The 25,687-nt window shown below is 40.2% G+C and overlaps 2 protein-coding genes across 3 annotated transcripts; both read right to left on the bottom strand.

Moving 5' to 3' along the window:
* Positions 1 to 1,839: 1,839 nt before the first annotated feature.
* Positions 1,840 to 18,738, bottom strand: slf2 (SMC5-SMC6 complex localization factor 2). Of its 2 annotated transcripts, XM_050071598.1 has the most exons (21): positions 18,587 to 18,738; positions 17,760 to 17,794; positions 14,987 to 15,531; positions 14,585 to 14,845; positions 13,824 to 13,869; positions 11,722 to 13,184; positions 11,528 to 11,607; positions 11,313 to 11,426; positions 11,042 to 11,209; positions 9,911 to 10,016; positions 9,734 to 9,821; positions 9,491 to 9,632; positions 9,288 to 9,375; positions 8,970 to 9,146; positions 7,425 to 7,519; positions 7,215 to 7,302; positions 6,961 to 7,083; positions 6,686 to 6,763; positions 6,449 to 6,535; positions 3,872 to 3,940; positions 1,840 to 3,719 (listed from the first exon to the last, which is right to left on the bottom strand). In XM_050071598.1, the coding sequence occupies exons 1-21, from the start codon at positions 18,619 to 18,621 to the stop codon at positions 2,958 to 2,960; spliced, it is 4,650 nt and encodes a 1,549-aa protein (XP_049927555.1). In that variant the 5' UTR covers positions 18,622 to 18,738; the 3' UTR covers positions 1,840 to 2,957. The 2 variants fall into 2 exon arrangements, with proteins under 2 accessions (XP_049927555.1, XP_049927556.1); XM_050071599.1 differs by lacking the exon at positions 17,760 to 17,794 and having other exon boundaries at positions 1,841 to 3,719; positions 18,587 to 18,727.
* Positions 18,739 to 19,281: 543 nt separating this feature from the next.
* Positions 19,282 to 23,676, bottom strand: LOC126406980 (phosphoglycerate mutase 1-like). The gene is made up of 4 exons (XM_050071608.1): positions 23,410 to 23,676; positions 22,210 to 22,484; positions 21,369 to 21,549; positions 19,282 to 20,910 (listed from the first exon to the last, which is right to left on the bottom strand). Exons 1-4 carry the CDS (start codon positions 23,546 to 23,548, stop codon positions 20,741 to 20,743), a joined length of 765 nt encoding a protein of 254 aa, XP_049927565.1. The 5' UTR covers positions 23,549 to 23,676; the 3' UTR covers positions 19,282 to 20,740.
* Between the last annotated feature and the right edge of the window lie 2,011 nt (positions 23,677 to 25,687).

The raw sequence follows: 25,687 nt of genomic DNA, 5'->3' as shown, positions 1-25,687 counted from the left end.
TAAACTGTTACTCAAACATGAGGGTTTTAAAGGGGAGCACCACCTAATATAAGTAAAATTCAGTCAATATTCATGAACATAACCAAGGGAAATAAGTCTCAAACTTGTGATGTCATAGAGTATAAAGTCTGGAGCTGCTCCATGGACAGTGAATGGCGACAGATTTAGTGTGCCCATAGTATAGGTTTTCTTTTTTATATCCAAATGAGCTTTATTCTATTGGAGTGTTATCAGATCGTAAACACGGGCTCCCACACATTTGAAGGACAATATGTCAAAACTTTTCCATGACTTTTCAACGACCCATAATAAAATTTCCATGACCATAACATGTAACATGACCAGAACTTTACACCGAATGTTAAATATTGTATGAAAGTTAAACAGCATCCTTCGCCAACCTCTAAAAGTTACATTCACAGTCACTTCAGCTACTTCAAACTACAGGCACAGGCAATACATTGCCCTTTAAATAATCATTTTTAAAAAGCTTTATAAGCACATATCAGTCTGGCACTGGCTTTCAGCATTATGGAAAACTGAACCAACTGTGCTGTCAGTGTATACTCAGTGCATTAGATTCTAAACTCATTTTTGCAAGCTGAAAAAAATGTAGGCATGCACTTCTTAAGCCTGTCGGTATAGCCAATCAATATACTTTGAATTAATATATCCAATAAGCCTTTGAATACAAGTTATCAATAGTCTACTTTCAATGCATGCACTTTGCTGTCCAACACAATGCTGACTACAGCGGACACTGAACTTTTAACTAATATTGTTTAAATGCACTTATTGTGAAGTGTTTCTGTGCAAATCAACATATGGACTCATTTAACATGTGGGTTACCATTAGGATAATGGGAGTGCATTGCCACTGGTTTCATTTTAACGAAATGTGATGGTAAACAAAACATCACACAATAATGCATATTAACCTACAGAAAATACATTTGCTGTTTTGTTATATCACATGGAAGTTTAACCACATAGAGATCACTGTTCACAAGATTAGTTAAAATTAATTTCATTGTACACAATAAAATTCTATGACTTTTCCAAAACTTTCAGTAATTTTTTACTAATTTAATGTCTTTTCCGGGTCTGGAAAAGGAATGAAATTCCATGGCTTTCCAAGATTTTTCATGACTGTGGGAACCCTGTGAAACAGAAAATGTACCCATATACTGCTCTGTGTCACAAATTTGTGTTTTAGCACTTCAGCTTTTTGGAATTGCACGAGTTGTTCAGGTTAACTTCTATTTTTTGTACTGTCTTAGACCCTAGGTATAACATGTATGAATTCTGAGATGGCCATAGTTCCCCTTTAAATGTGGAAAGGAATGTCAAATTCACTGACAAAGCATGGATGTATGCAGTGTCAAAGTCAATCGAATGAAAGTATGTGCTTATAACTACCTTTCAGCTAGAGATCTGTAGGGAAAAAAGTTACATGTGGATGTATTATTATTATCCAGCAGAAGTAGGCTGATATTTCTATTACCTGCAATGCATCCCTTCCTTTCTCAGACCAAGTTAGGGTTATACAGGGGGTGCAATTTTCAGCAAGTATTGTACATCTGTGAAATAATGCATCAACACTGTAACTTTATTTAGAGAGCTCTATTAATCTAATTCAGTTATCTGAACATATTTTGGTTGACAGCTTAATATAGCTGTCTAAAATGCTTCCATTTAAAAAAACAGTAAAAAAGAACACTGACAAGTGTCCATAAAAACATACCCAATAACAACTCACTTTAAAATAAATCAGGACAAATTCTATTGCTTTTTTGACAAGTATTTGATGCTATCACAAATATATTAGTTGTGTTATTATGAATATATTTATCTTGCTAATATTGGCAGGAGTGGATTACATTTTTACCCAACATATTTTTACAAAAACATTTTTTGAACACGTAAACAAAGTTTATTTTACTCCATTTGGCAACAGCTGTAAAAAAAAAAAGTATTTTTTAATCAATAAAAAAATATTTTATCAAAGGGTAATTCAACACAACACCCACAAACAACACAACAGCGAAATTATGACGGAATCAACAAGTTAATGTGTACCTGGAAATTATTTACAAAGTAAATTTAACAGGCCTTTTTCACAGAAAACATTTTCGACGTGCGACAGTGACAAAAACAAAGGGTTTAAACAGTCAAATTAATTATGGCTGAACTCCATTTAGCTCCTTCAGTTTCAGTCTCACTGTCACAACTTACTGAGACATGTGAATACAACAGAGCCATTTCTAATGTTACTAGCACATATGATTTTCCTATTGTGACAGGTCAGTGTCTGCTGTGAAAAAGGCCTGTCGCATTTTTATGAATGAAACAATAACGGCTGAGAAACCTCAGTATAAGATGCTGTTTCTAAACTGATTACTAGTGAACATGTTGCATAGTCAAGTAGATTTTAAACGTGTCACGTTGTAACTCGAGGCTGATTTGCAGCATATCACACATAACAGTAAATCAGTATTTCAGTTACTAAAGCAAATGTGACACTGAACTATTTTCTTGAGAAATTAATTTCCACAAATGAACACAGTTGACAAGGATGTAAAAAAAAACCTCCAATTAAACACAGGTTTTTGTGGGCCGACAGCTACAGCAATGTTTATGTAACATCTGTGACCCACACTTTACAAATTGCACACAACTGAATAAGTGAAGAGGTATAGCGAGAAGTCATTTACATAAGATTTTAACATCAAGGTATTTTAAAAAAAGACATACAATAAAACAACGTTTTGTTGGTTGTGCAACACTAACCAAAAATATGATCTCTGCGATCTCTCCTAAAATGGTTTATTCATAAATAAACAATTTGTATTTGTATACACAATGAAACTTAGGGGTTAATTAAAGAGGATGGGTAGGCAAATAGTGCAAAATGCGCTTCATATTAAGGCAACAGCTGAACACAAATAAAACTGACACTACAGTAGATCACATGCTGCCACCTGGTTGTGGTGAGATGTTTTTCTTGCCTCAACCAGATTTTCAGTCTCCACCTCAGTATGCTCTGCATTTCTAGCCTCCACTTGCTCGTGTACGTAAGGCTCCATCTCTGGCATCTCGTGGTTCAACTCCCTTAGTATTGTTTCTGTTGCTTCCTCAGTTTCCTTTGTGTCATCCATTGCATTATCTCCCTCCATTCCTTCTGGCTTTACGTCGCCCCCAGTCTCATTTGTGTCCATTATATCGTCTGCCTCTGTTTCATCTGGCTTTATGTCGCCCCCAGTCTCGTTTGTGTCCACTGTATCATCTCCCTCCGTTTCTTCCGGCTTTATGTCGCCCCTCATCTTGTTTGTGTCGATTGTACTGTCTGCCTCTGTTTCGTCTGGCTTTACGTCACCCCCAGTCTCGTTTGTGTCCACTGTATCATCTCCCACCGTTTCTTCTGGCTTTACGTCGCCCCTCATCTTGTTTGTGTCCATTGTATCGTCTGCCTCTGTTTCGTCTGGCTTTATGTAATCCTCCGTTTTATCCGTGTCATCCGTTGTATCATCTCGCTCTTCCTTGTCCTCGTCCTCAGATATCATTGCAACCTCTTCAGTTCCAGTTTCATTGGGTTCCTCTTCTTCACTCTCCTCCATCACCGGCCCCTCTTCATCATCACTGATGACCACCTCCTCCTCTTCTTGGCTGCTTGTCAATGTATCCACAGACAAAGGCTGCCAATAATCATACAGCTTACCCTACAGGAGGACAATATAGAATTGTACATCAGAATTATACAATCGTTTGACATAATTAGAGGACTCCTTATTTTAACTGCTTTTATCTTTTAAAGACGAAGAATTTGTTAAAAGTAATTATTTATATAAGAGTAAGTATAAGACTACTGTACATGGAGGGGCCTGGTCCTCTGAAGGAGCATCGACCACTTGGTGTAGATCCTGGCCACCAGGTCCTTGACCTGGAAGAAGAAGGGGGAGGTAGACATTGTCAAACACACTTCTTCAAGAGAGAGCAGCCTGCTTTTAATGATTGGCTTGCATGACTGCATCTTGAAACAACGACAGCAATGACTGATTAAGGTATCATCAAAAATTAAGATAATTGTTTGTTGACATCAAAACTTCACCTGTTCCAACTCCTTAATTGTGGATTTTTGTTGACAGTAAGATGGAAAGATCAATCAAGACCAATTCTCAACATTATGATCACCTGTAACAATTTTGTAAGACCAGGCTGTACGTCCCTTACAGCTGAACCAACCAGATAGTGAAACAGAACAGATATAAACATGCGTGATGTGTTTGCGTTCTAAGTGAGGCTACTTCTTGAGTTTTAGCCATCAAAACGCATCAGTAATCATTTGTAATCGCATTGTAGCCCTCTGAATCAGAATCAAATTGGGAGGTGCCGAGAGATTCCCACCCCTACCAAATTCAGTGGGCTAGCGTTTAATGTAACAGTCCTCAAACAAATTAGTTAACCTGACTGGTGTTGTCATGGGCTACACTTGATGTACTTTCGAATGTATATTGTGCACCTCTTGTGTCTTTTGTATTTGTGTCTACCGGGTTGCTATGAATTTTAACTCTGTCTTTTGTCGCTGCTGTTTCACTACATTTTTTACATTAACCTGCCTATAGGGATAACAGATGGAAATTAGCTATGGGCTACAATCTGGCGTATTTACATATACTCATGTATTTGTTCATTAATATGCATTGTCCCTTTAGACTACTACAAACTACTGGCTACTGTATCGGTGTGATCCTCCCTCCCTTCTGAGGAACTTCCCCTTAATATTCCTGACTGTACAGATATTCTGCACCTCTGCCAGGGGTGCTTTGATTGTACAAACTGATCTATCTTTCAGAACTCACTTAAAAGCATTGATTAACTAAATGTTGTAGTGTGCAGCAATGGGATAGTGGATTCCTATGAAGGTGCTTTTCTCTTACTAAAATGCTAAGCCCTACAAAGTTTCTCTGGAGAGGGGACAAAATTGCTTCTGCTATTACTAGAAGGGATGTTAGCATGGAACAGCATGAATGTGATGGCATGTCTACACAGTAAGTGCAGTATAGTCTCTCTGCATGGGGTTCGTTCTGATGAGCAGCTAGTGAATAACTCAAGCAGCTTTTAGTTTAGATTTGCCAGCTATGATTTCTGTGATAAAACTGAGTGTCAGGGACAGTGCTGCCACTGACATCAACATAGCATTCAAAGGTTAGTAATGGAAAGTTTTGAGAGACTGGTTAAACAAGAGATACTGAGGCAGGTGGAACATCAGGTATGTCCACTTCAGCATGTTTAACACACAGTTAGAGGTGTTTCAGATGCCAGACTTAATACAATTGGAGGTTTCTGAGAGCAACACTACGCTCTTACTCACTGACTTTCCCCCAGTCAGTCGCACAATCCAGCCAGTTATTTCTTTGTTACTTCTAATTGTAAATCTCATTTATTAACAGACTCTCCACAGGGTTGTATTTTGTCTGCTATTTTTCTTCTCTTGTACACAAATTTAGCAAAAACAACATGGGTGTGTTATATCATATCATTCATGATAGTGCTGGTTTAATTTCATATCATCCTACTTGTTGACATACTGTTACGCATAGCAACAACATAGCTGAAAGTGAGACTGCTACCGGCCCATGCTGAGTGGCGTTGTTAGAACTGGGCAGTCTGAATGTTTTATGAACAGCCCCATCTTTTTAGACTCTTTAATCAACTTGCTGCTCAGAGTAAACTCAGTTAACGGCTCCTCTGGCAATAGCACAGTGCCCCTCTCTTCTTCTCTCTCGCTGTACACATGCAGAAACAGGTGCGGCCAAGTCGTTTTGTCATAAGCCTGTCATAATGTAAGCTTACATGATGCCTGACAAGAAACTTAATATGTGTGAATGTGGGAAAGTCTTCATAACAGCCTGTCAATAAATGCAGGTCTTTGTGTGTGTGTGTGTGTGTGTGTGTGTGAGAGAGTGTACTATGGGGGAAGTCTGATTGTCGGCACTGAGAGAGTTACAGCAGAGTAGAGTAGCAGACAAATGGCTGAGCGTACAGGTCCAAAATCTCTTCAAGGATAGAAGTGTGTCTATTGCCCTCTTAATTTCTAATACATGTTTTTATTACTGATGAATATTTCTAAATTTGTAATATTCCTAATATTTCAATTTTTTATATTCTATACTGCTTCGTGCTTTTGACTTAAGTTTTTTTGTGTATTGCCACTGTATTCCTGTGATTTATGTATATAATGCACGGCTGCAAACCAAATGTCCTTCAGGATAATAACAACAATGAAGTTCAAACTTGAAAGCATTCAGAAACGACAAACCTCTGTCAAGGCTGCACTTTTTTTTTTAATTTGTTGGAGGAAAAAGTAGAAAAATGTTCTGGATGTGGGTTCAAAATACACACCAATACACACACAAATACTCAAAGATCTTTTTGAAATCAAACTCACCTTGCTCCGGTAGAGACATTTCTCGCTCTCTCTAATGTCACACTTAACATGCGTTTCTAGCTCATAGCATAAAACCAGCAGCTGCTTCTGTAAATCAGAAGAAAAAGGCAAAAAAAACATTAACACACCTCTCACAGGAAGAAGGATATCACCATCTTCAAACATTAAATGAGTTGATTAAAAATAAGTAGCCCAACACTTGAGGACAGAAAAAAATGGAAATGATGTAAGTCGCACCTTTTGATGAGCTGGGAAGAACTGAAAATTGGAAGCTTCATTTGCCAAGGTCAGAAGGCTGTAGCAGAGGTAGTAGGACTGAGACAAAGAATACATGGGAAGAAAGTTGCATTAGAAACATCTGTAAATTATGTTTGATCCATTCACAGTAACATCCAGTTCAGGATTCTTTTACTTACACATTAAAAAAAAAATCACTAGACATGACAAACAAGTGGAGAATTCGAGACAGAGTTTTAGGCTGGAACATTTTAAGGTTTCAGGCATATGCTCACCTGTTGGTCTAAGGTGTTCATGTCGTCTTCTTTCTCTTTCTGACTCCTGCTGGAGGAGCTCAGCATGCATCGGAGAAGGGTGGAGGGTTGCATACGAGGCAGGTATGGCCTCAGTTTAGAGAGCTGAGCATACAAGAGCAGGAGGATGGGAGAACTATAGATTATTAACTATAGATTACTGAAGCGCACATATTTCATCTGTTGGGCTCTATAGCACACTGTGTAGGTTTAGGTTACACACTGAAACAAATTACCTGAAACTCCTTTTCTGTAGGTCTGTAAGTGCAATTTCCGTCCAGCAGTTTTGAGATCATGGACAGACTCAGATGTCTCCGCAGTTGCCTATATAAACAAAAGTGAAGAGCTTTTAATGTGCAATACAATAAAATCAATTATCAAAATTAAAAGATTCATTGTTTGGATAAAGAAGAGACAAGCAGAGAAAAACAGATTAAAAGACTTACTTTCCACGTGTGTTGTCAGGCAGCAGTTGAACAAGCAGGCACATGTTGTGGTGGTCATCTGTCAGATCGGTCAGGGCTCGACAGATTCTGGGCAGCTGAAGACATTTCAGATAAATAATCAATAATTAACTATATTAAAAAAATTATCATTTATTTTATGAATTAAAGGTGAAAAGGGTTCATAAATACTTTGGTCAGTTGATTTCCATGCTTTAAAAAAAAATCCCAACCAAACACTCTGTGATTTCTCTGTATGCATGTAAGGACATACAATATTAATCACAATAGTTCCAAACATGTATTAAACACTTCTTTCTTTTTTACACCTTTAAAGATTTTCATCTGATGTTAAAAGGTGCAAAGTGTAAAATATGGGCAGAATTTTAGTCTGAAACATTGATAAAAATGAACAGGATGTAAAAGTAACAGTTCTGATATTATGTCAAAGACATCTATTTGTGTTGTTACAACTACTATTAGATATCTGAAATGAGCATGCTAACTAGCTAGCCCCGGCTGGGCCTGTCTTGTAATACCACTTATACCTTGAGAGGCAATACGTAGTCACCATGGCGTCCAGTCTCCCCTAATCCAACATGAGAGGACGAAGAAGTAGAGCTGCCCTGAGAGCTTATCAATTATGTTAAAAGCACAACCCCTGGTAAGTGGCACAGTAAACATAAAGATGGCTTAAGCTCTTGGTAAGTGACCTTAATCACCAACCCAACCACCAGCTTGCTGCAGGAAACCACATTTGGCGGAAAACAAAATAGGTGACATAAAAAGAAGCAAAACAAGAGTAAACATTGATGTGGCTTTCGATCGCTGGAGACAGTTATGTAAGGGATAATGTATAGTGAGCCGCTGACTGTTGAAAAATAACGCTAACTGATTCTGATGCTCCTCAGTCTAAGGCCGTTGCTATGGCGTCCCTAGCAACGGAGCAGCAGAGCAACGGTGATACCTCAAGAAATAAACACCGCAGAATTTTGTTGATTGACCAATCAGAATCAAGCATTTAAGAGTGCCATGTTCTAATGCCAAGTAAAGAGGTGAGGGTTTGATGCAGAACTCACAACCTTTCTTTTAGACTGGTAAGTAACATCTAATGTTGGCTATTCAGTGAAACATTTCTTTAGTGCAACTAATGACACTGAAAAAACATTACAAATGGCGTTGACACATGGCTTTGATGTGGCTGTTTTCTTGCTTATATGGTCTTGCTTAAACTGAGCCAAGCAAGCTATAATATAAACTATAGAGTGACGCAGTCTTTCAGTAGTTTGGTAGAGTTTTGCATATTTTTGCCCTGCTGTTTGGAGGGCAAAGAGGTGAAAAGCTGTCCCACTTTAGTTCTGTCCCCATGTGGTCAGGCATTACACATTGCACCTTTAACCATGCCAGCTGCCCATAGCGATTAACATGATTTTATTTGTCATGTAATGGTAAATATTCAGATTATTGTAATATTTTTCAAAAACTTTTCCAAGCCTGGAAAAAGCACATCAGTGATTTTCATGGAATCAGAGGTATGCATGAACTAACCATGGTGTCCCAGTCCTTGATGTTGTTGACTACTTTGTACTGTAAAGGGTACAGTTCCACACTGGACTGGAGGATGAGCCGTGTGTCCAGGCCCACCCTTCCCACCACGGTAAGCAACAACAGCAGCTCATCGTCACTGTACGCCTTTGGACAGAGGCCCATACAGTAAGACAGGTACTGCAGATGAGAACACAGAGGAAACAACCAAGAGGTGAATGATCTGAATGGTGAAGCTGTGCTCTCTTTGCCAAACTCTCTTTCTCACAGACATGACAGCAAACTGCTCCTATCAGACATCTGTTTGCGTTTGCATCTCACCTTCAGGATGTTGTTGCAGTTGTGCTCGGGGAAAATGGTCTGCTCCTTGTTACTAGAGGGACTCTCACTTTTGATACAGATGTCCTCCCTACACAAACAGACAGATATTCAACTGCATGAAATAAAAAACAACAACTTTCAGCTCACACTCTAAGCTCTGACATAGGAAACAAGGAAATGTATGAAACAGGAACACTACTCACAGCAAATCTCCCTCTGTGAATGGAGGCTGCAGGTTCTCAAAAGGGAAGAGAGTGACAAACGCAATTCCCATATTCATCAGGACCAAGGCCACATCGGCCAAACTGGGCACCCACACTTTAAACTGTTGATTTCCATTTTTCACTGAGGAAGCACACACGGGAAAACAAAACAAAACATGGTTACATGTCTTAACAATAGAAGGAAATACCAAAATACCAAAAGCTTGAGTGAAGGGAACTGACCTATCTGATAAGCAGCTGTGCAAGCGATGTCACAGAGGGCCTGAAGAATCTTTTCAGATACTATCCTCTCATTGTGGACTGACATCATCTGACAGAATCAACAAACAATTACTTCCAAAGCTCAGACATTTGGACAGAAATCATTAGTGACATGCTACAGGTGTGCGTGGGGCCTACCTTGAATAGGAAACGGGTAACCTGAGCTGGACAGGGCGAGTGACAGTCGAAAGCTTCCTGGAACAATCCAATATTTAAATGCAGTCTCAGCTGAGCAGGGCTGGACCTGGGGAACATAAGTTGAGAGAAAAGGTTAAAGGAATTCATTAAATCAGACAGTAAGATGAAAAACGGCCTTAATACATGGGACACAGATGTGTCACGTAGGCGGGGTGGCTCAGGGTTTATTTTATTACCTGCTACACAGACTCTGTATTTGTAGTGTTTGTGGTTGTGTGCCAACTTCACTGTGTGCATACTGAGTTTTGCCAAGTGAAAATGGCAGTATTAACTGGTGCTACATGAATTAACTGGATCATTTAGCTACAGGATGCACTCTTATGATTGATTTTAATTAAAAACACACACAAGGTTGCTCTTCTGTGTCACATTGCTGCTGGTACAATGAGGTATTCATTTCAATAATTTTCAAACAGATTGTAATTTTTTTTTTTTTTTTTTTTTTTTACATAGTTCAGAGTAGTTTATACATTTTTTAAGGGCAGCGGAGGCATGTGTAGGAAAAATAATGGACACATTAACTATCATGCCATGTTTGTGCCCCATGTATTTCAGATGTAAAGCTTTGGTATTTGTCAATATAGGCTGCAATGTTCACTACAGAGGTTAAAAATGTAATTTGTCCTCTGGGTGGCCTTAAGGAAATGCCATGGTGTCATTAAAAGGTCCATCCCCTTGTAAGCAGTAACGAGCCATCATACAAGATACAAGATTAACTTTATTGTCTCACAAAGTGAGAAATTTGTTCTGGGCTGTTCACCCAGATGGTCTCATCTGAGTAGAAAATTAGATATCTTGTGTGCAGATAAGTTCACATATTGGCCTTAGGGATATGCAAAAGGAGCTGTTGTCAAAGACAAAAACGATTCATCCTCTGGGAAGCATGAATGTGCTGTGCTGATCTGACCATCATATAATGACGTTATTCAGTATTTATATGAGTATTACATTTGACATGGACAGGATGGTAGGTCAAAATGATCAACAGCTCTGGGGCAAATGATCAATCTCGTCAATGGCAAGACATGTTGCTCTGAACCTCCCATATGTCCACACAATAAAACAACTTACCAAAGAAGCGTTTTCTGTGCTGCCCCCTGTGGACTGACCATGCATTGTCTGAGCTGCAGTGTATCTTGGCTGAAGATCTGGCCAAATTTCTCCAGGTTGAACACGACTTCTCCTGGAGGCACTTCCCTGATTGCATTGGACATCAAAGAGTAGCGCTGCAAGAATTCCCTAAAAGACAAATTACATAAAAATACAGATAACAGTTAAATGCTGTGAAAGGCATGGTTGCCAGTGACAAGGTATAATGCACCAGTGTTTTTGTATGCTTTACTGTTGTTCGGTGGAGACACCCTCCTCTCGGTTCTCCTCAGCCTCCTCGTATTCAGCTATTCTCAACAGGTCCTCTTCACATGCAGTTAGAAGTTGTGCCTCGAGCTCTTTGGCTCTGACAGATAAACAGAGAGTGGAAAAAGTTAACTCCTCTCATGTGCAGCTTTGTAGCTCAAATTAAAAGGTAGTTGGAGTGACGTTTTCTGTATAATATACCTTTTAGTGGAGTTAATTTCCTTCAGCATCTGGTCGAGGTTGTTCTTGTAGGTACCACACTTTGTCGTGGATGGCAATGGCTGATGTGGAAACACAACCAACAACACTTAGTGGTTTTATTGGTCCTTTAGCTTAGCAAGTTCATGCTCATTCATAACTTTATGTACAGCAAAGACAAGCCATGCGAAGCTTACAGTTTTTGACTGGCTGCTGCGATGTCCAGGTGTACTGGGCTCTGAGAAGGCTCCCTTCTCCGGCGTATCTGGAGGCTTGGTAACACGCTCCATCATCTCCTGCAGGGAAATCAGCTGTTCGTCCTCACTGCTCTGGGAGCTCTGGGTTAGATCCACATCTACTGCAAAGCTCAAGTCCAGGTCCAGCTCCACATCTATAGGATCCTCTTCACTCACCGTCTTTCTACGCCCTTCACTTGCCTGCCTCTCCAACAGTGGAGACGGAGAATGATGAGATGTAGCAGTTGTGGTCACAGTCTCAGTCTCTAAAGCGCATGTTCCCACATTGTTGGGGAGGAGAGATGTGTGTTTCTCATCAGATTTAACACTCTCATCCTTAAGCTGCCTGCCCGAAGAACTGGTGGGGCTCTTTTTGAGTTTACTGTTTTTGGAGCAAATGGGTTTTAAGTTCTCAAGTTTTACCCGCTCTAATGCCACAGTTGGCATGTAGACTTGTGGGAGAGGAGCTGGTGATGAGTCTTGGGTGTCCACTGCATGAGAAGAACCAGTTTTGCGACACAAGGATGCAGTAACAGAAGTACTGGAGCTGGTCACAGTGCTGGATGGACATCCTTTCTCTGAGGATGGGGATTTGATCCCATCTGTCCTGAGCTTTACAGTCTTATGGCCAGTGCTGAATACATAGGTCAAGGGATCAGGGGTGAACAGCTCATCTATATCATTAGGGATTGCAACAGATCTTTTTGGACGGGGGTTTTTGGTCCGTTCTGCCGTGCGACAACTCAGAGAACCTGAATTCGTCTTTGAGGCTGGTTTTGGAGTGCTGTTGTCCGACTTTCTGCTCTCCTCCACATGATTTCCTCTGCTCAGGGTCTTGACTGGCAAGACTGAAGTATTACGGTGAGTATGACCAGAGAGGTGGTTGCCAAACTGAGCATGAGGTGAGCTACCAGTGTCCTTCTGGGGAACCTCGGAGGATAACAAAGGGTCTGACCTATCCCTTTTATCGTTTTCCACACTTCTTTTCCTCAAACTCTCTTCATCTGGTTTTGGAGGTGACCTTAACTCTATTAACAAAGTATGATTCTGGGTGAAATTTAAACAGGCTTGCTGCGCCCCCGTTGATGGTTGTCTCTCTACACAAGTTTTGGGTGTCAGTGATGCACAGGATGACTGGGTGGGTTTAAACATGGATGACAGTTCCAGGCATGCTGACTGACCACGTGCTGGTTCTGGTTCTGAGCACAGATGGCGATCAATGGTTTTGGGTGACAGTTCCAAGACTGAAGAATGCCTCGATGACGGCTGAGACATCAGTGAAGTGTTGAGTGAGTTGCCAACAGTAGGCTTTGGTGTCTGTGCTTTGCCTGTGTTTATAGCTGGAAGACACAGTTTCTTGGCACTGTCGTCACAGTCCTCAAACTCCCTGCACCTCTTCTGAGATGAGCAATTATAGTCCACAACTGGGGACAGAAAAAGACATCAAAATATAACTTTTTTAAGAATGTAAAAATTCAAATAATTACACATATACTGCAATTTGTGGCATGTAAAAGTAATAGCTTCTTACGAAACTACCAACAGTTCAAGCTCATGTTTATGTTTCCAGGTTTTCAGCAACTTGTTAAAAACACAAGTGCAAAAGCCAAGTAATTCCTATGAACACTGTAGTACAGAAAACATGAATATCGATGATAAAGAGGGGAAGTTTCTGGATGATTAAAGCTGATATTTTTTACATTATTTTTTTAATCTGTTATGGTGGACTGTAGTGAAACATTAAAAATAGTACTGTAGCTGAGGATGACAATTATACTCTGCAACTGAGGAAATGTCAACTCAATTATTTATGACATGCCAGACTAGTTGACTTTCCCAGTGCCATCTCTGTTTATCACTGAGGTAAATCGAATTCACATTACACACAGGTCAATAACAATTTCAGTGCAGTCATGCTACAAGATGGAAAAATCTTGTTCTACAAACTCAAAAGCCTGTTGTCACTTACTGCAAGATAACATGCAAACAAGGTTAAAGATTGCAGCTTTATGAGTAACAGGTGGAAAAGTGAAAAATGGGCAGATTTACTTTGACATTATTACCTGGAATTAAGTTTTCTCTTGAAGGTGTTCGTTTATGTTGTTGGTCCTACAAAAGAAAAGAACAGAACAATGTGACTATTTAAGAAGCAGGCTTCTTTTAGTAAAAAAAACACAGCAACATAAGCGTTGCTATGCAGAGCTCCAAACTAACTTTTTCCACTGGTAGCACTGGTACTACCTGTGGACAATTTTAGCAGCACCACCTACATCAACATGTAACACAACAGTTAAAGTTTGCAGGTGTTTGCTGGGAACATAGATGAAATCACCAATGTTCACACCTCAAGTATTTATATATAAAGCTATCTCAAGTTGCACAAATGTTGGACTTTAATTCTGGCAATCCTCCAAACTGACACCAACAATCCTGCATAGTACACTTTTAAATAAATATCAGTAAATTAAACTAAATACAGCCCTGTGATAGTCTGGTGACCTGTTTTAGGTGTACCCCACCTCTGGCCAAATGTCAGCTGGGATAAGCTGTAGCCCCCTTACAACCCTCGTCAAGATAAGCGGTTATGGATAATAAATTAATGAATAAATGAATGAATTAACTTAACACTTAACACCTGGCAAATGCTCTTCAACTTATCAAAGGTATATCGCCTGAATTTTTGTTTTAAAAAGTCTTATTAAAAAGACTGAGAACCCAGCATCATGCTCTCTTCAACACCACAAGCCTGATTTGAGGTTCGACTTCCAGATTATCAAAACCCCCCACCTGAACTTGATGTTTGATGGAGCATGACAAATGTTACCTGGCAAGGAGCTACAGGACTGTGCATGTTGGGTAAACTGGAACCACTACTCCTGACAGAAGACTGGGGACTCGGAGAAGGCTGGTAGACAAGCGGGGGCACCTGGCTGTCAGGGGGGCCACTGGCAGGGCTCCAATGCTCTGAGCCTGAGGGGGCCAGTGTGCAAACTCCTTGAACTGCTCTGGTGTTGAATGATGAGGTAATAGGGGGTCGATGGAGCTGGATAGTTTGTATGGAACCTCTCACCTCGCTTGATTGAGCCTAACAGACAGAGTAAACATTAATAGCCACAACAATTTAGCACCGCATACTGCTATACTGTAGTACAGGTTATAAACAAGACAGTTTTTAAAACAAGCCCTGGTTTCACTGATGGCTATATTGAAAAAAAGAAAACAATACCTTGTTTGAGTCTTGTCTTTGTGCAGTTACATTTTTGTTTCCTGAGTAAGACCAGCTGTCCTTGGATTCAGTCCCTTGATCTCTCCTGATGTGGGAAGATGGGGAGTGGTTGCTTAAATCCTTCATGAATTGAGGGGGTGCAGGGTAAAAGATGCCCGGCGGCCTATTAGCTGTAGTACTACTACTTGTTGGTGTGACTGGAGCATACCCAGATGGGCAGAAAGACCCTGAAGGTTGACGCTGTTGGTGGGGCTGAGGACCAAGTCTGCCTCTTGGCATGGTTTGGAACCTATTCACGGAGGCACCAATGTTAGTTGGGCTGCTTGGAACAAACCCTGATGAATGGACTGGTCCCGGAGGATAAGGGGGGTGCCATGGTGGACCCAGTCTGTCCCTGTAGCATGGCTCAGGGCTTTGAAATGGCAACATTCTCCTAGAAGGTGGGTGAGAGAGCCAGTTAGGGACCTGAGAGGGCTTCACTGGAGTCTCCTGGAGAAAAGGTGTGAAATGGGATCTGAAGTGCTGCTGGATTACGAGGTCCTTCACTAAAACAGAGAAGACACACATGTGGATCATGGCCTAACATATCCTAAAATATGGGGTGCCACTGAATGCTCAAGTTTAAACAGGTCTACATGTTGTCATTTGTCAGCCAGCAAGGGCCCATGATGCTTATAGCTGTGGCTGAAACTGTTCCATATAAATCAAGTGCCATTCAACTGATTTTGCTTTTGTTGTACACTGTTGTTAAATTAAGCTGCTGCAACGTGACACTTTTTTCAATAAATTAAAAAAGCAACAACAAGATTTTGCCAACTACCAAACCTTCAAACATTTTTTATGTCAGGGAGAAAAGGGCCCGAAAACATAGCATGTTATATAAGGTGCCAGGAAAATCTAAGGACCTGTTTACTTGCTAGTTTAACACTGTTCAAACAAGCCTAAGTTTGGGAGGGTAAGCCCTCACTGCCTTGCCTGGGAAAAAAGACAAATGACTCATGTTTTATTTGCTCGGGGCAGATGCAGATTCACATTTGTGATACGGTCAGGTGATGTCAGGCTACTCACTGCCACCAAAGCCCTACTGGGGTCTAAAGATTAGTACAAGATTAGTAACAAAGACTATGACAATTACATGATTATAACAATTACAATCACAACATATCACATCACATTGATAGCTGTCCTCTTCATAGGGGCTTTTAATGTATTTTAAAAACTGAATGGATAGACTGTTGAGTCAACATTGTGTGCACTGCATGGCTCTCGTTATATGTACTTCCATGAAAACACCATACAGCACACCAAATATTAATTACGTCACCACATAGCTATAACTGCATATACACTGACAGGAGTGTGTTTCAGCAGTGCAGAATAAATATGTCCACTGACCACTGGCCACAAAGACAACTGGCTGACATATTCAAATGATCTAGATTTAACTTCCTCAGAATCCGTCAGACAGAAGACTATGTTCAGAAGTTCATACCATCTTATGAGACTGTAAACTGACTCTACACTTAGATCCATTGTCAAGCTCCCACCATATACTCTTTGCCTGGTATATATCCTTTAAACAGCTCTGCAGGGGGAAAAGGTGAACTCTTCTCGATAAGAGAGAAATGGGAAAAAGCTTTATATATCCAGATTGCAAAGTAACAATTGAATGAATGAATGAACGCTCTATTAATGTCAAACACTGCCTAATGTAACTGAAAATAGCACGTAGACTGCATATGCACAAATATAAGATCAGTAAATGGTTCCCCCACTATATCCGTTCTGTACGATAAGTGGCAATCTAATGAAGCCACTCTAATAAATTGTTTTATAATGTGTCCTAAGATTCAGAAGAACTGGTGCACCATTTGTCATAAAACTTCAAATAATTCTAGATTCAAGAATTGAGCTTGAACCATACACAATTATTTTTAACATTTAACAACCTCACACTGGCTCAAAAATGACTTTTAACCTATTTTCTTCTCTTGAGTGAGTTGCTTGCTATTGTTGTAGAAGGGTAAAAACATCCCTAATGTTAAAATGTGGTTTGATGACCTTTTCAGAACTTCTGAGGCAGAGAGGATCAGATATATTAGAAATGAGCAGGTGAACTAATTCCATGCCAGCTAGCAACATTTTATTCAACATTTGGAGAGGATAACAGTGTAATGTCATTCGTGTCACCAATTTAATGTGGGAGTTTTAGGGATCGTTTAAGTTGGATGTTTTGTCTCCTTTTTTTAGTTTTTTGTTTGTCTCTTCTTTTTTCTATTTTCTTATTTTCTATAAATCCTACAAAGAACACTGTGTTTGCATTAGTTTTGTAAATGCTCTAGTTATCTTCATATCGCACGTCCCTCATTTGCAACATCTCAACATGTAAATATGCAGTACAATAATCTCATTCACAAAGGTGGGGTGGACAAAATACAGGAACCACCTTCAAAGGGAAACAAACGAACTGCTCCAAAACTACTACAAAACTGAATCAACACCTCTTTAAAACATCCATTTATTATTTTTATTTTTATTTATAGCTGGGTTGTTGAATGAACTGTATTTTATTTATTAGTTTTGGATAGGTATACCCAGTAAAAACAACTCTGAATGCCTACTAACGTTGACCAGGCTGCTCTACAGGAACTTAAAGTTCACCATAATAAACAGTTGTGTTATGACCAGCATCACGGTGTACATCTAATTAATACTCTGTTATTTTCAGCAGACAGCAGCACCTGACGGTGCAGGATGCGACACTCTGACCCACCTTTATTCCTCGGGGATAAATTTTCAGTATGTTTTCTGCAAGAAAGCCAGAGAGGAGGAACTGATCATGTTTGGATTATCAAAGTCACCAAGACGACAATAAAGCAGTTTAGCAGCGTAGTTTTCAAGTAAAATGATACAGCAGTCCAGGTAGTGGGAAACATTATCGAGAGAGCTGGCTGAAGTTAGCACTCCTAAATATTATTAGCTATAATTAACGGTTTGACGGTTGGTTTCACCGTTGATTAACTGCACGTACAGTACTACCTACTGTGCACGCGCCACAAGTGACGTAATGTCCCGTGCTTCTTTCTTCCCTTGGCCATCACCAACAAGACACCTGCTAGTCAGCTCGCCAATCACATTACGCTAGTGACAACAACACGAGAAAATATCATAACTTTATCCTGCGGCTGTGTCGCTTTGACATTATATTATTTATCCGCAGTACCCCTTGAAAACCCCAAAAACAAACACACGTTAACAAAGTAACGTTAACACAAAGATAAATGTTAGTAAAGTTAGTGTTTATGCTAACAACTAAACGAAGTAGGTAGCTAACGCTAGCTAAATAACTGACATGAAGGTGTGAACATGGCGGCAGTGTTGGTAACCGTTAAGTCTTTACATTGTGACAAACACGAACAGCCCCCTTTACAGTAACTACGTAGTCGAGCAGACATAACGGACTCACTCACAGTGCCTGCCTAACTACATAAAACTGAATATTAGCAAGTTCCTATTTCAGGAAGTGTTCTGTTTAGCTAGCTTGCTAACGCGCTGTCAACTTAGCCATGGAGTGCAAATAAAGTCCGCAGGTTTTCTTACCGAGTGTTTCCTTGGTTTTCTGTTGCTTTTCTCATTTTGAGGACGAGACCGGCTGACAATATGCACAGACATTGACAAAACCCAGAGCTCCAATGCTACAAACATCTCATCGTCTGCTCCACTCCCGCCAGCAGCCGCTGAAGCCGAATCGCTTCACTATGCGAAATGCATTGTGGAACTTGGAGTCCAATATAAAGGGATAGTCCACCAAAATCGACTGAAGTTCATCTTCTCTCAGAGGAATTTTTATTTTATTTTTTTCAACTTTTGATTGATAAGTATTTTTCATGGCTTTTTTTCTTTATGGATCATTTTATGTAGTGGTTATTGTTCACTTCTATTGACCAGAGTCCTTCCCTAAAATCCTTCTTTATAATGGGCATCTGTGTGAGTTGGATGAAAAACAAAGTAAATTGTAAATAAACAAAGAAAATTAATTTGATATACATTCATGTTGGTCAAGTTCCCATGTTTGGTCTGGGAGAGATGATAAGCACATCTTTAAAAAATGATTTTCCAATTTTAATGTTACTTTAAATAGGCTGCTGATATAAGTGAGTTTGGCAACCAATACTTGTATTTTCATATTAAAAATGAACTGACCAGCTAACCTGAGGTTAGCATGTAACTCTACTATACTACGTGGAAATATATATATATATTTATGTAAAATAGGACAAGCAGACACAACAGCATTAGATGTGTACATTTATTACCATCAGAGGTTCGGGGTACATTTAATCAGCACAGAGGGATTTACATTTAACAAAGAAAAATGGCAGTACTGTAAGACACAATGGGACATTTCAAACCAAATCTTAGCAGACTGTTTTCTTAAAACCACCACTGCTTCCTCATTAGGCAGTGAGGCCAGCCTAGGCATTTACGGTAGGAAGAGGAGGTGGAGGCACGTAAATGCTATGACACCAAGAGGCAGAGACAGACTTATGGCAGTCAAACAGAGAAAATTTAGACCGTATCTTCGGTTAAAGTACTGTGAAGCTGGCTGGCTTTAATCAAAATAATGGGTTTATCACTTAGACAGTGCAATACTGCAGTGTTAGGCACCATTAAAATTGGACTAAACTTGATGAAACACACAGAGAAAAATACAAATGGTCAGACACTGCACAAACAACATACTAGGACACGACACAAATACTACTTAAAGTAAGAGAAAAGGACTGAGGTCCTAACTGTCCCATCCTGCTCTCAAGAGACTGCAGAATTGCATCCCTTCATCAGTGGAATGCATCAATTAAATGCTTTGAAAAGTGAGATAGAAAATATTCTGTCTATCCTTAGCAGTGGTCCCTTTCATGTTAAAAAAAAAGTCTCACACAAACTCTAAAAATTGCCATAGAGCGTAAATAAAATTAAGTATTTTTTAAATTACATTACAATAGACTACAATATCCCACTGCCTAAGTCATCTGATAAATAATACTGTTGTCCCAGGCAGGTAATGATGAAGTCAGTATAATCAGACCATAACTTTCTTAAGACCATAAGTGCATTTGTAAAACAGTATCTCAAAGAAACATACAGTATACACATGGGCAAACAGATGCTTATTCTCCTCTGTTTGTCTTAATTGTGTTGTCAACCTTATATATATATATATATATATATATATATATGTGTGTGTGTGTGTGTGTGTGTGTGTGTGTGTGTGTAGCATCAAAACTCTCATCAGCTCTGACATTCAACATCCCAGCCTTGGGCACCACAGCATTAGACTCTTGTCTTTCTCAAACTATGTTGTGTGTTTTGATGGCAATGTTTTAATCATTAAAAGGGCTACTACTTAAATATTCAAGTAAACAGATAAGAAACTGTCTTTATCAGCAATGCTATTAATTTCATTTCAGTGCTACATTCTCAGAGGTTGTCATATTAATGGACCATTTTAGCAAAATTCTTTACAATCTCTTGAGAGCTATGGCTCCCCTGGCCCTAATATATCCCAATCTTTCACCATCTACTATCCCTGCAGTGTGCAAGTAGAGTGAGGTTGCCTTTGACAACAATCTGCAGTGTACTCTTCATGTATTACAATCCAAAATAAATTAGGATTTAGGAAAAACACTAATCTGAGGTCAGGTGTTAGGGACAACCCACTCTGTCATACACAGAGCCGGCTTTTCTCCGTCTTTACTTCTTGGCTTTTCCTTGAGCGGCCACGGCCGCCATGGCTTTGCGTACAGTCTCCTCATCTCCCAGGAACTGCATCGGCTTCACGGGCTTCAGGTTCTTGTCGAGCTCGTAGAGGATGGGGATGCCTGTTGGCAGGTTCAGCTCCATGATGGCTTCATCGGACATTCCTACAGGTGGCAGCACATACATACAGATCAGTTATGTACAGAGGGAAGTGAATTTGCAGGATGTTGCTATTCAGTGTAAACACTGGATCACCATAACGGTTTGTGGTTATATACTGGATGCATTCACTTCTTAAGTATTTAAGAAGTATAAATGTATATCTGGACAGAGTAAAACTCTCATTATGTCACAATATTAAGTGGTTATACAAGTGCAAAAGAAGTATATACTGGTCTTTACATAAATTCAATCAACATTTAAGAAGTGTGAACAGCCCTTAACTTAAAAATCTAATTACTTAGTAAAATACAAAACAGTTAGGCAAAAGGCATTGTATTGTCAGCTGAGATGAACTATGAAAACTGAAAAAAAAATTGACAAACCATGGCAGAATCATTGGCTATATCTGTGCTGAGAAGTACTCCCTAGTTCTGCATATAAACTCTATAGCGCCACCCACCCTCCAGGTGCTTAACGATCCCCCTCAGACTGTTTCCATGAGCAGCGATGAGCACCCTCTTTCCCCGTTTGATCTGAGGGGCTATCTCCTCATTCCAGTAGGGCAGCGCCCGTGCGATGGTGTCCTTAAGGCTCTCACAGGAAGGAAGCTGGTCCTCGGTCAGATCTGCATAGCGACGATCCTGCAGGGAGGACAATCTTAATACATAAAGGACAAAATAGAGCAGAATAGAGAAAGGGCCTAAATGCATTCAGTAAGAGTAAGTGAGTCATTTGCAGGCATGAAAGAATCTGCTCCCTTAATGACACTTCTTATAACATAATGAACATACTGATGATCACTTATCCACTTAGTTTTGACTGATCTGCCAGCTTTGAGTTACTACATCTTAACATCTGACTACCTCTGTCTACACAGGCCTCTGATCCACCTTGACTGAACTTTGAACTTGAACCAGGCAGACCTCATTTCTGCTTGTCATATATTAACTCACCTTGGGCATACTATTGGGCAACAACATGAGAGCATGTGCTCCCAAATAGTGTGTGGTGCGGCTGTCAGATTTCATTTACACTGTTGTACGTGTAAAATATTTGGACATTCTAGCTGACTGTGCTGTGGACAAAAAGACCTTAAACCCACTATTTTCACTCTAAACACTCCACTTGTTTTTGCTGATTTCTCTCATTCATGGTGACACAGCTGATTATGGGGCCTGACTGCAGAGATAAGTTATAGTCATGCCTCGTCTTTGTTATGCCTGTGTGTCGACGGTTGATCAATATGTACAGAACCATCGCTTTCCTCACAGGCAAACATAGCTTTAGATATCATATCTTACCTTGCTGATGATGCTGTAGTAGTCATGGTCTGGGCCCATGGGGGGAGGTGGGATGTCAAACGAGCGCCTCCAGATCTTCACCTGAGCCTCTCCGTGCTTGGCGGCAGTCTCTGCCTTGTTTAGCCCCGTCAGGCCTCCGTAGTGACGCTCATTGAGCCGCCAGGTCCGATGCACCGGCACCCACATCTGGTCAATGCTGTCCAGGGCTAGCCACAGTGTCCTGATGGCTCGCTTCAGCACAGAGGTGTAGCAAATGTCAAACTGAAAGCCTGCATCTGTAAGTTTCAGAGAGAGAGAGAGAGAGACACTGGAGTTTAATGCATTTAGACTGCATATTCCACTTGGATACTGTGACGGCTTCACTCAGCTTTGTTTAGTGAGTAAATTCCCCCGCAATGCCTTCTGGCAGTAACAAGTCTGCACTTGTTGCATGACACATAACTTAGAAAGGAAACAATAAGAGAGAAGCCACTGAGTCCCAAGCATAACTACAAGGTGTAACACGGCTGCATTAAGGGCTGCAACTAAATACTGTTTTCATTATCATTGGTTGTTACAGTCTACACAACTAAAGATATTCAATTTACTGTCAAAAATGACAGAGGAAAAAAGCTAATTATCAAATCTGAGAAGCTGGAACCAGAGAATGTTTGGTATTTTTCCTTGAAATGACTGAAACCATTGCTAGATGTTTAAATAATTGCTGATTGGTCTTTCAGTTGAGCAAGTGATTAATCAGCTAATGGTTGCAGCTCTAGCTTCACTGCAGTCTGATTCATTGAGGCTGCTCTCAGTGTATGGGCCTATGCGTCTCTATTGTGATTTCTTCTTGTTCTCCAGCTGATAAAGAGCAAACTACATGACCCAAAGATGCAAACTGCTTTGCTTTACAGTGGATTTTCCACTTTTCAACAGGTTGTTCTTGGGTCAAAGAGAATAACATGATTAATAATAATTCAATTAAATGATAAATTCTGTAGAAACTGTCCTGCTCTGTGGCCCTGTAATAACACAGTACCAGAGCAGCCACATGAATGCATCATTTCTGCACGTTTGCACATCTACCACATATGGGAAGGGGGCGCGGTCGAGAGTCTGATGCAGGGGACATTATGTAATAGTATCCGTGCATTGACCCTAAGGTATTTCAGAGACAATTACAGTGGATGATAGGATCAAATTGAATCAGTTCGTCCTCACCTTTCAGGGCCTGTCCACCTCTCTTCGCCTCCTTTTCTCCGGTTTCGCTCAGATCTGCATCGAACCAGCCGCAGAACCGATTCTCCTGGTTCCAGTTGCTCTCTCCGTGACGAATCAGCACTAACTTGTACACAGCCATGATTTATGATAATAAACCTAAATAAAAGTTAGTCTATTACGGTAAATCTTTTTAAAATGATGCAGAAGATGTTATACTCTCCACTCCAGAAAAGAGGACGGGTCCACTCGTTGGCTGCCGAACCGGTGAGGACTTTTATCCGTGCTCTTATCCCGTGGATTGGTTACTCGCCTACTTCCGGGTTTCCACATCCAATGAGATCCCGCTAAAATCCCCCTCTGTTATCTCTCGACCAATCACAGCGGTGGGCGTTCTGTTCCCTGACCTTCATACTGTACATTGTACCTTATTGACTTTCATTGTGTTTCTCTCTTAACCCCACATTTATCCATTTATTATGTATATTATAACATTTAATGTGATTATAACCTCCTGTTTACATTATCAAAATGATGTTACAATTTAAAATGTAATTTAAATGCTTAACTTAGTTGCAAAAACCCACATTAAAGCAAAAAAAAAAAAGCAGCTGACAGCAGAACTCAGCCTGTTCTCTATTTCACAAGAAGGTACATGGACATAGTTATACATTTAAGTAGACAAAAGTATGCAGAAAGGGCCATTTTAAGCAAGAGGGCTTATGGACTGCTGAACCAATTGTTGCTTTTCCTCCTTTTCATCTGTAGGTGGTGAACTTGGTCAGTAAAACATCTTACTACAGCTCAGTTCAATTAAATTTTATTTCTAAAGCCCAATATCACAAATCACACTTTGCCTCACAGGGCGTTACAGCATAAAACATCCCTGTGTCCTTGGACCCTCACAGCGGATAAGGAAAACTTATCCCTTTAACGGGTAAAAAAAAAACGGTGGAAACCTTGGGAAGAGCAACTGAGGAGACAGTAATCAGTAATCCAGTAATCCATATGACAAAATAAAGCTGTTGAAGTTACTTCTGCCCAATAACTGCCCACAGCATCGTGTCACCAGTGCAACAGTCATGGTATGTATGTTTTGAGAGGTACTAAAAACAGATTTGAGGAGAAACAGCATATTAGGAATAAGATACTGATATGTGAAATGGGACCAAGCCAACATTTGCATGTGGGGCCCATGTGGGTAGTAAATAGGCTGAAAAATAGGCCCTGTATGGGATTGTTCACAGGTTCCATATTGGCCCCCATGTGGGTGGGTTTACCCAAGTGGGCCCCAGATAAGATGAACATTTTGGGCCCATACCTACTTGGTAGCCAAGTAGCGCGAGCATAACCCATGTGTGGACCACTTGGGTAAACCCACCCATGTGGGCAGTGGGCATGGGGCCAATATGGAACCCACAGACAGTCCTTTATAGGGTGCATTCTTCAGCCTATTTCCTACTCACATGGGCCCCACATACAATAGATAAAATATTACAGAGCACTAAAGATGCAGTTTAATGAGCAGATATCAGTGCTGAAAGGAAAGAACAACTCTCAGATGTATGGATGCATTTTGAGCCAGTATGGAGGACGTTTTATTGGAGTATTAAGTACTGCATTTACATTGCATATTGGCAAACAAAACCTTTGACCAGTTTATAAAAATAAGATTTGTGATTGTGCATGCACAGTATATTTGCACATGTGCAGTACTATTATTATAATCTGCTGGACACTCAGAACATGTCTAATAGAAGAAGACATTCTCTATCCCAAAACGTCTCGTAAAAGTTGTACGTTTTTACCATGACGGTGGAGTTTTCCAGTTGTTGTTGTTGTTTTTGTCTGGTGATGTTGTCAGCATGATGTCAGCATTTTACTCTGTCCCCCCCCCCTCGGCCAAACACAGATCCATTTTCCTCACCCAGACTGTGAAAGGAATAATTCTTAACTTCAGGGCAGGATGGCAGTCACATGCATTTGTGAGAGGACAACTCAACAAATATAACGAATATTATATGATAAACCAGACTGAACTCCAGGAGAGGGTAGAAGAGTTACATGGGGACATTCTCAGTCGATGCTGTAGTCACTCAGATGTAATTTAAAGGGGGTTTTAGGGACTTAAGAACCCAGTTATGTTTTTTTGTCAGGCATTAAACTTCATTCTTGACAGTGGAAAGACTGGTTTGACAAAACTAACTTGACTCAAGTCTAACACTAGCCTTTTCTTGACTGTTCAACGAAACTTTATTACCTCCACGCTTAAACTAAACTA

This window comes from Epinephelus moara, chromosome 19 (assembly GCF_006386435.1).
Source record: "Epinephelus moara isolate mb chromosome 19, YSFRI_EMoa_1.0, whole genome shotgun sequence".
NCBI classification, from domain to species: Eukaryota; Metazoa; Chordata; class Actinopteri; order Perciformes; family Serranidae; genus Epinephelus; species Epinephelus moara.
The sequence above is the reverse complement of the archived record's forward strand: the minus strand, read 5'-3'. Positions and strand labels throughout refer to the sequence as shown.

Bases quoted from the DNA above. Each gene is read 5' to 3' on its own strand.
- LOC126406980 (XM_050071608.1), bottom strand. From the start codon at position 23,548: ATGGCTGTGTACAAGTTAGTGCTGATTCGTCACGGAGAGAGCAACTGG. The intron at 22,485-23,409 runs GTGAGGACGAAC...TGAAACTTACAG, and splicing joins AGGTGGACAGGCCCTGAAAG to ATGCAGGCTTTCAGTTTGAC. The intron at 21,550-22,209 runs GTAAGATATGAT...TCCTCCCTGCAG, and splicing joins ACTACAGCATCATCAGCAAG to GATCGTCGCTATGCAGATCT.
- slf2 (XM_050071598.1), bottom strand. From the start codon at position 18,621: ATGAGAAAAGCAACAGAAAACCAAGGAAACACTCG. The intron at 6,764-6,960 runs GTGAGCATATGC...TCTTTGTCTCAG, and splicing joins TGAACACCTTAGACCAACAG to TCCTACTACCTCTGCTACAG. The intron at 3,720-3,871 runs GTACAGTAGTCT...GTCCTCCTGTAG, and splicing joins AGAGGACCAGGCCCCTCCAT to GGTAAGCTGTATGATTATTG.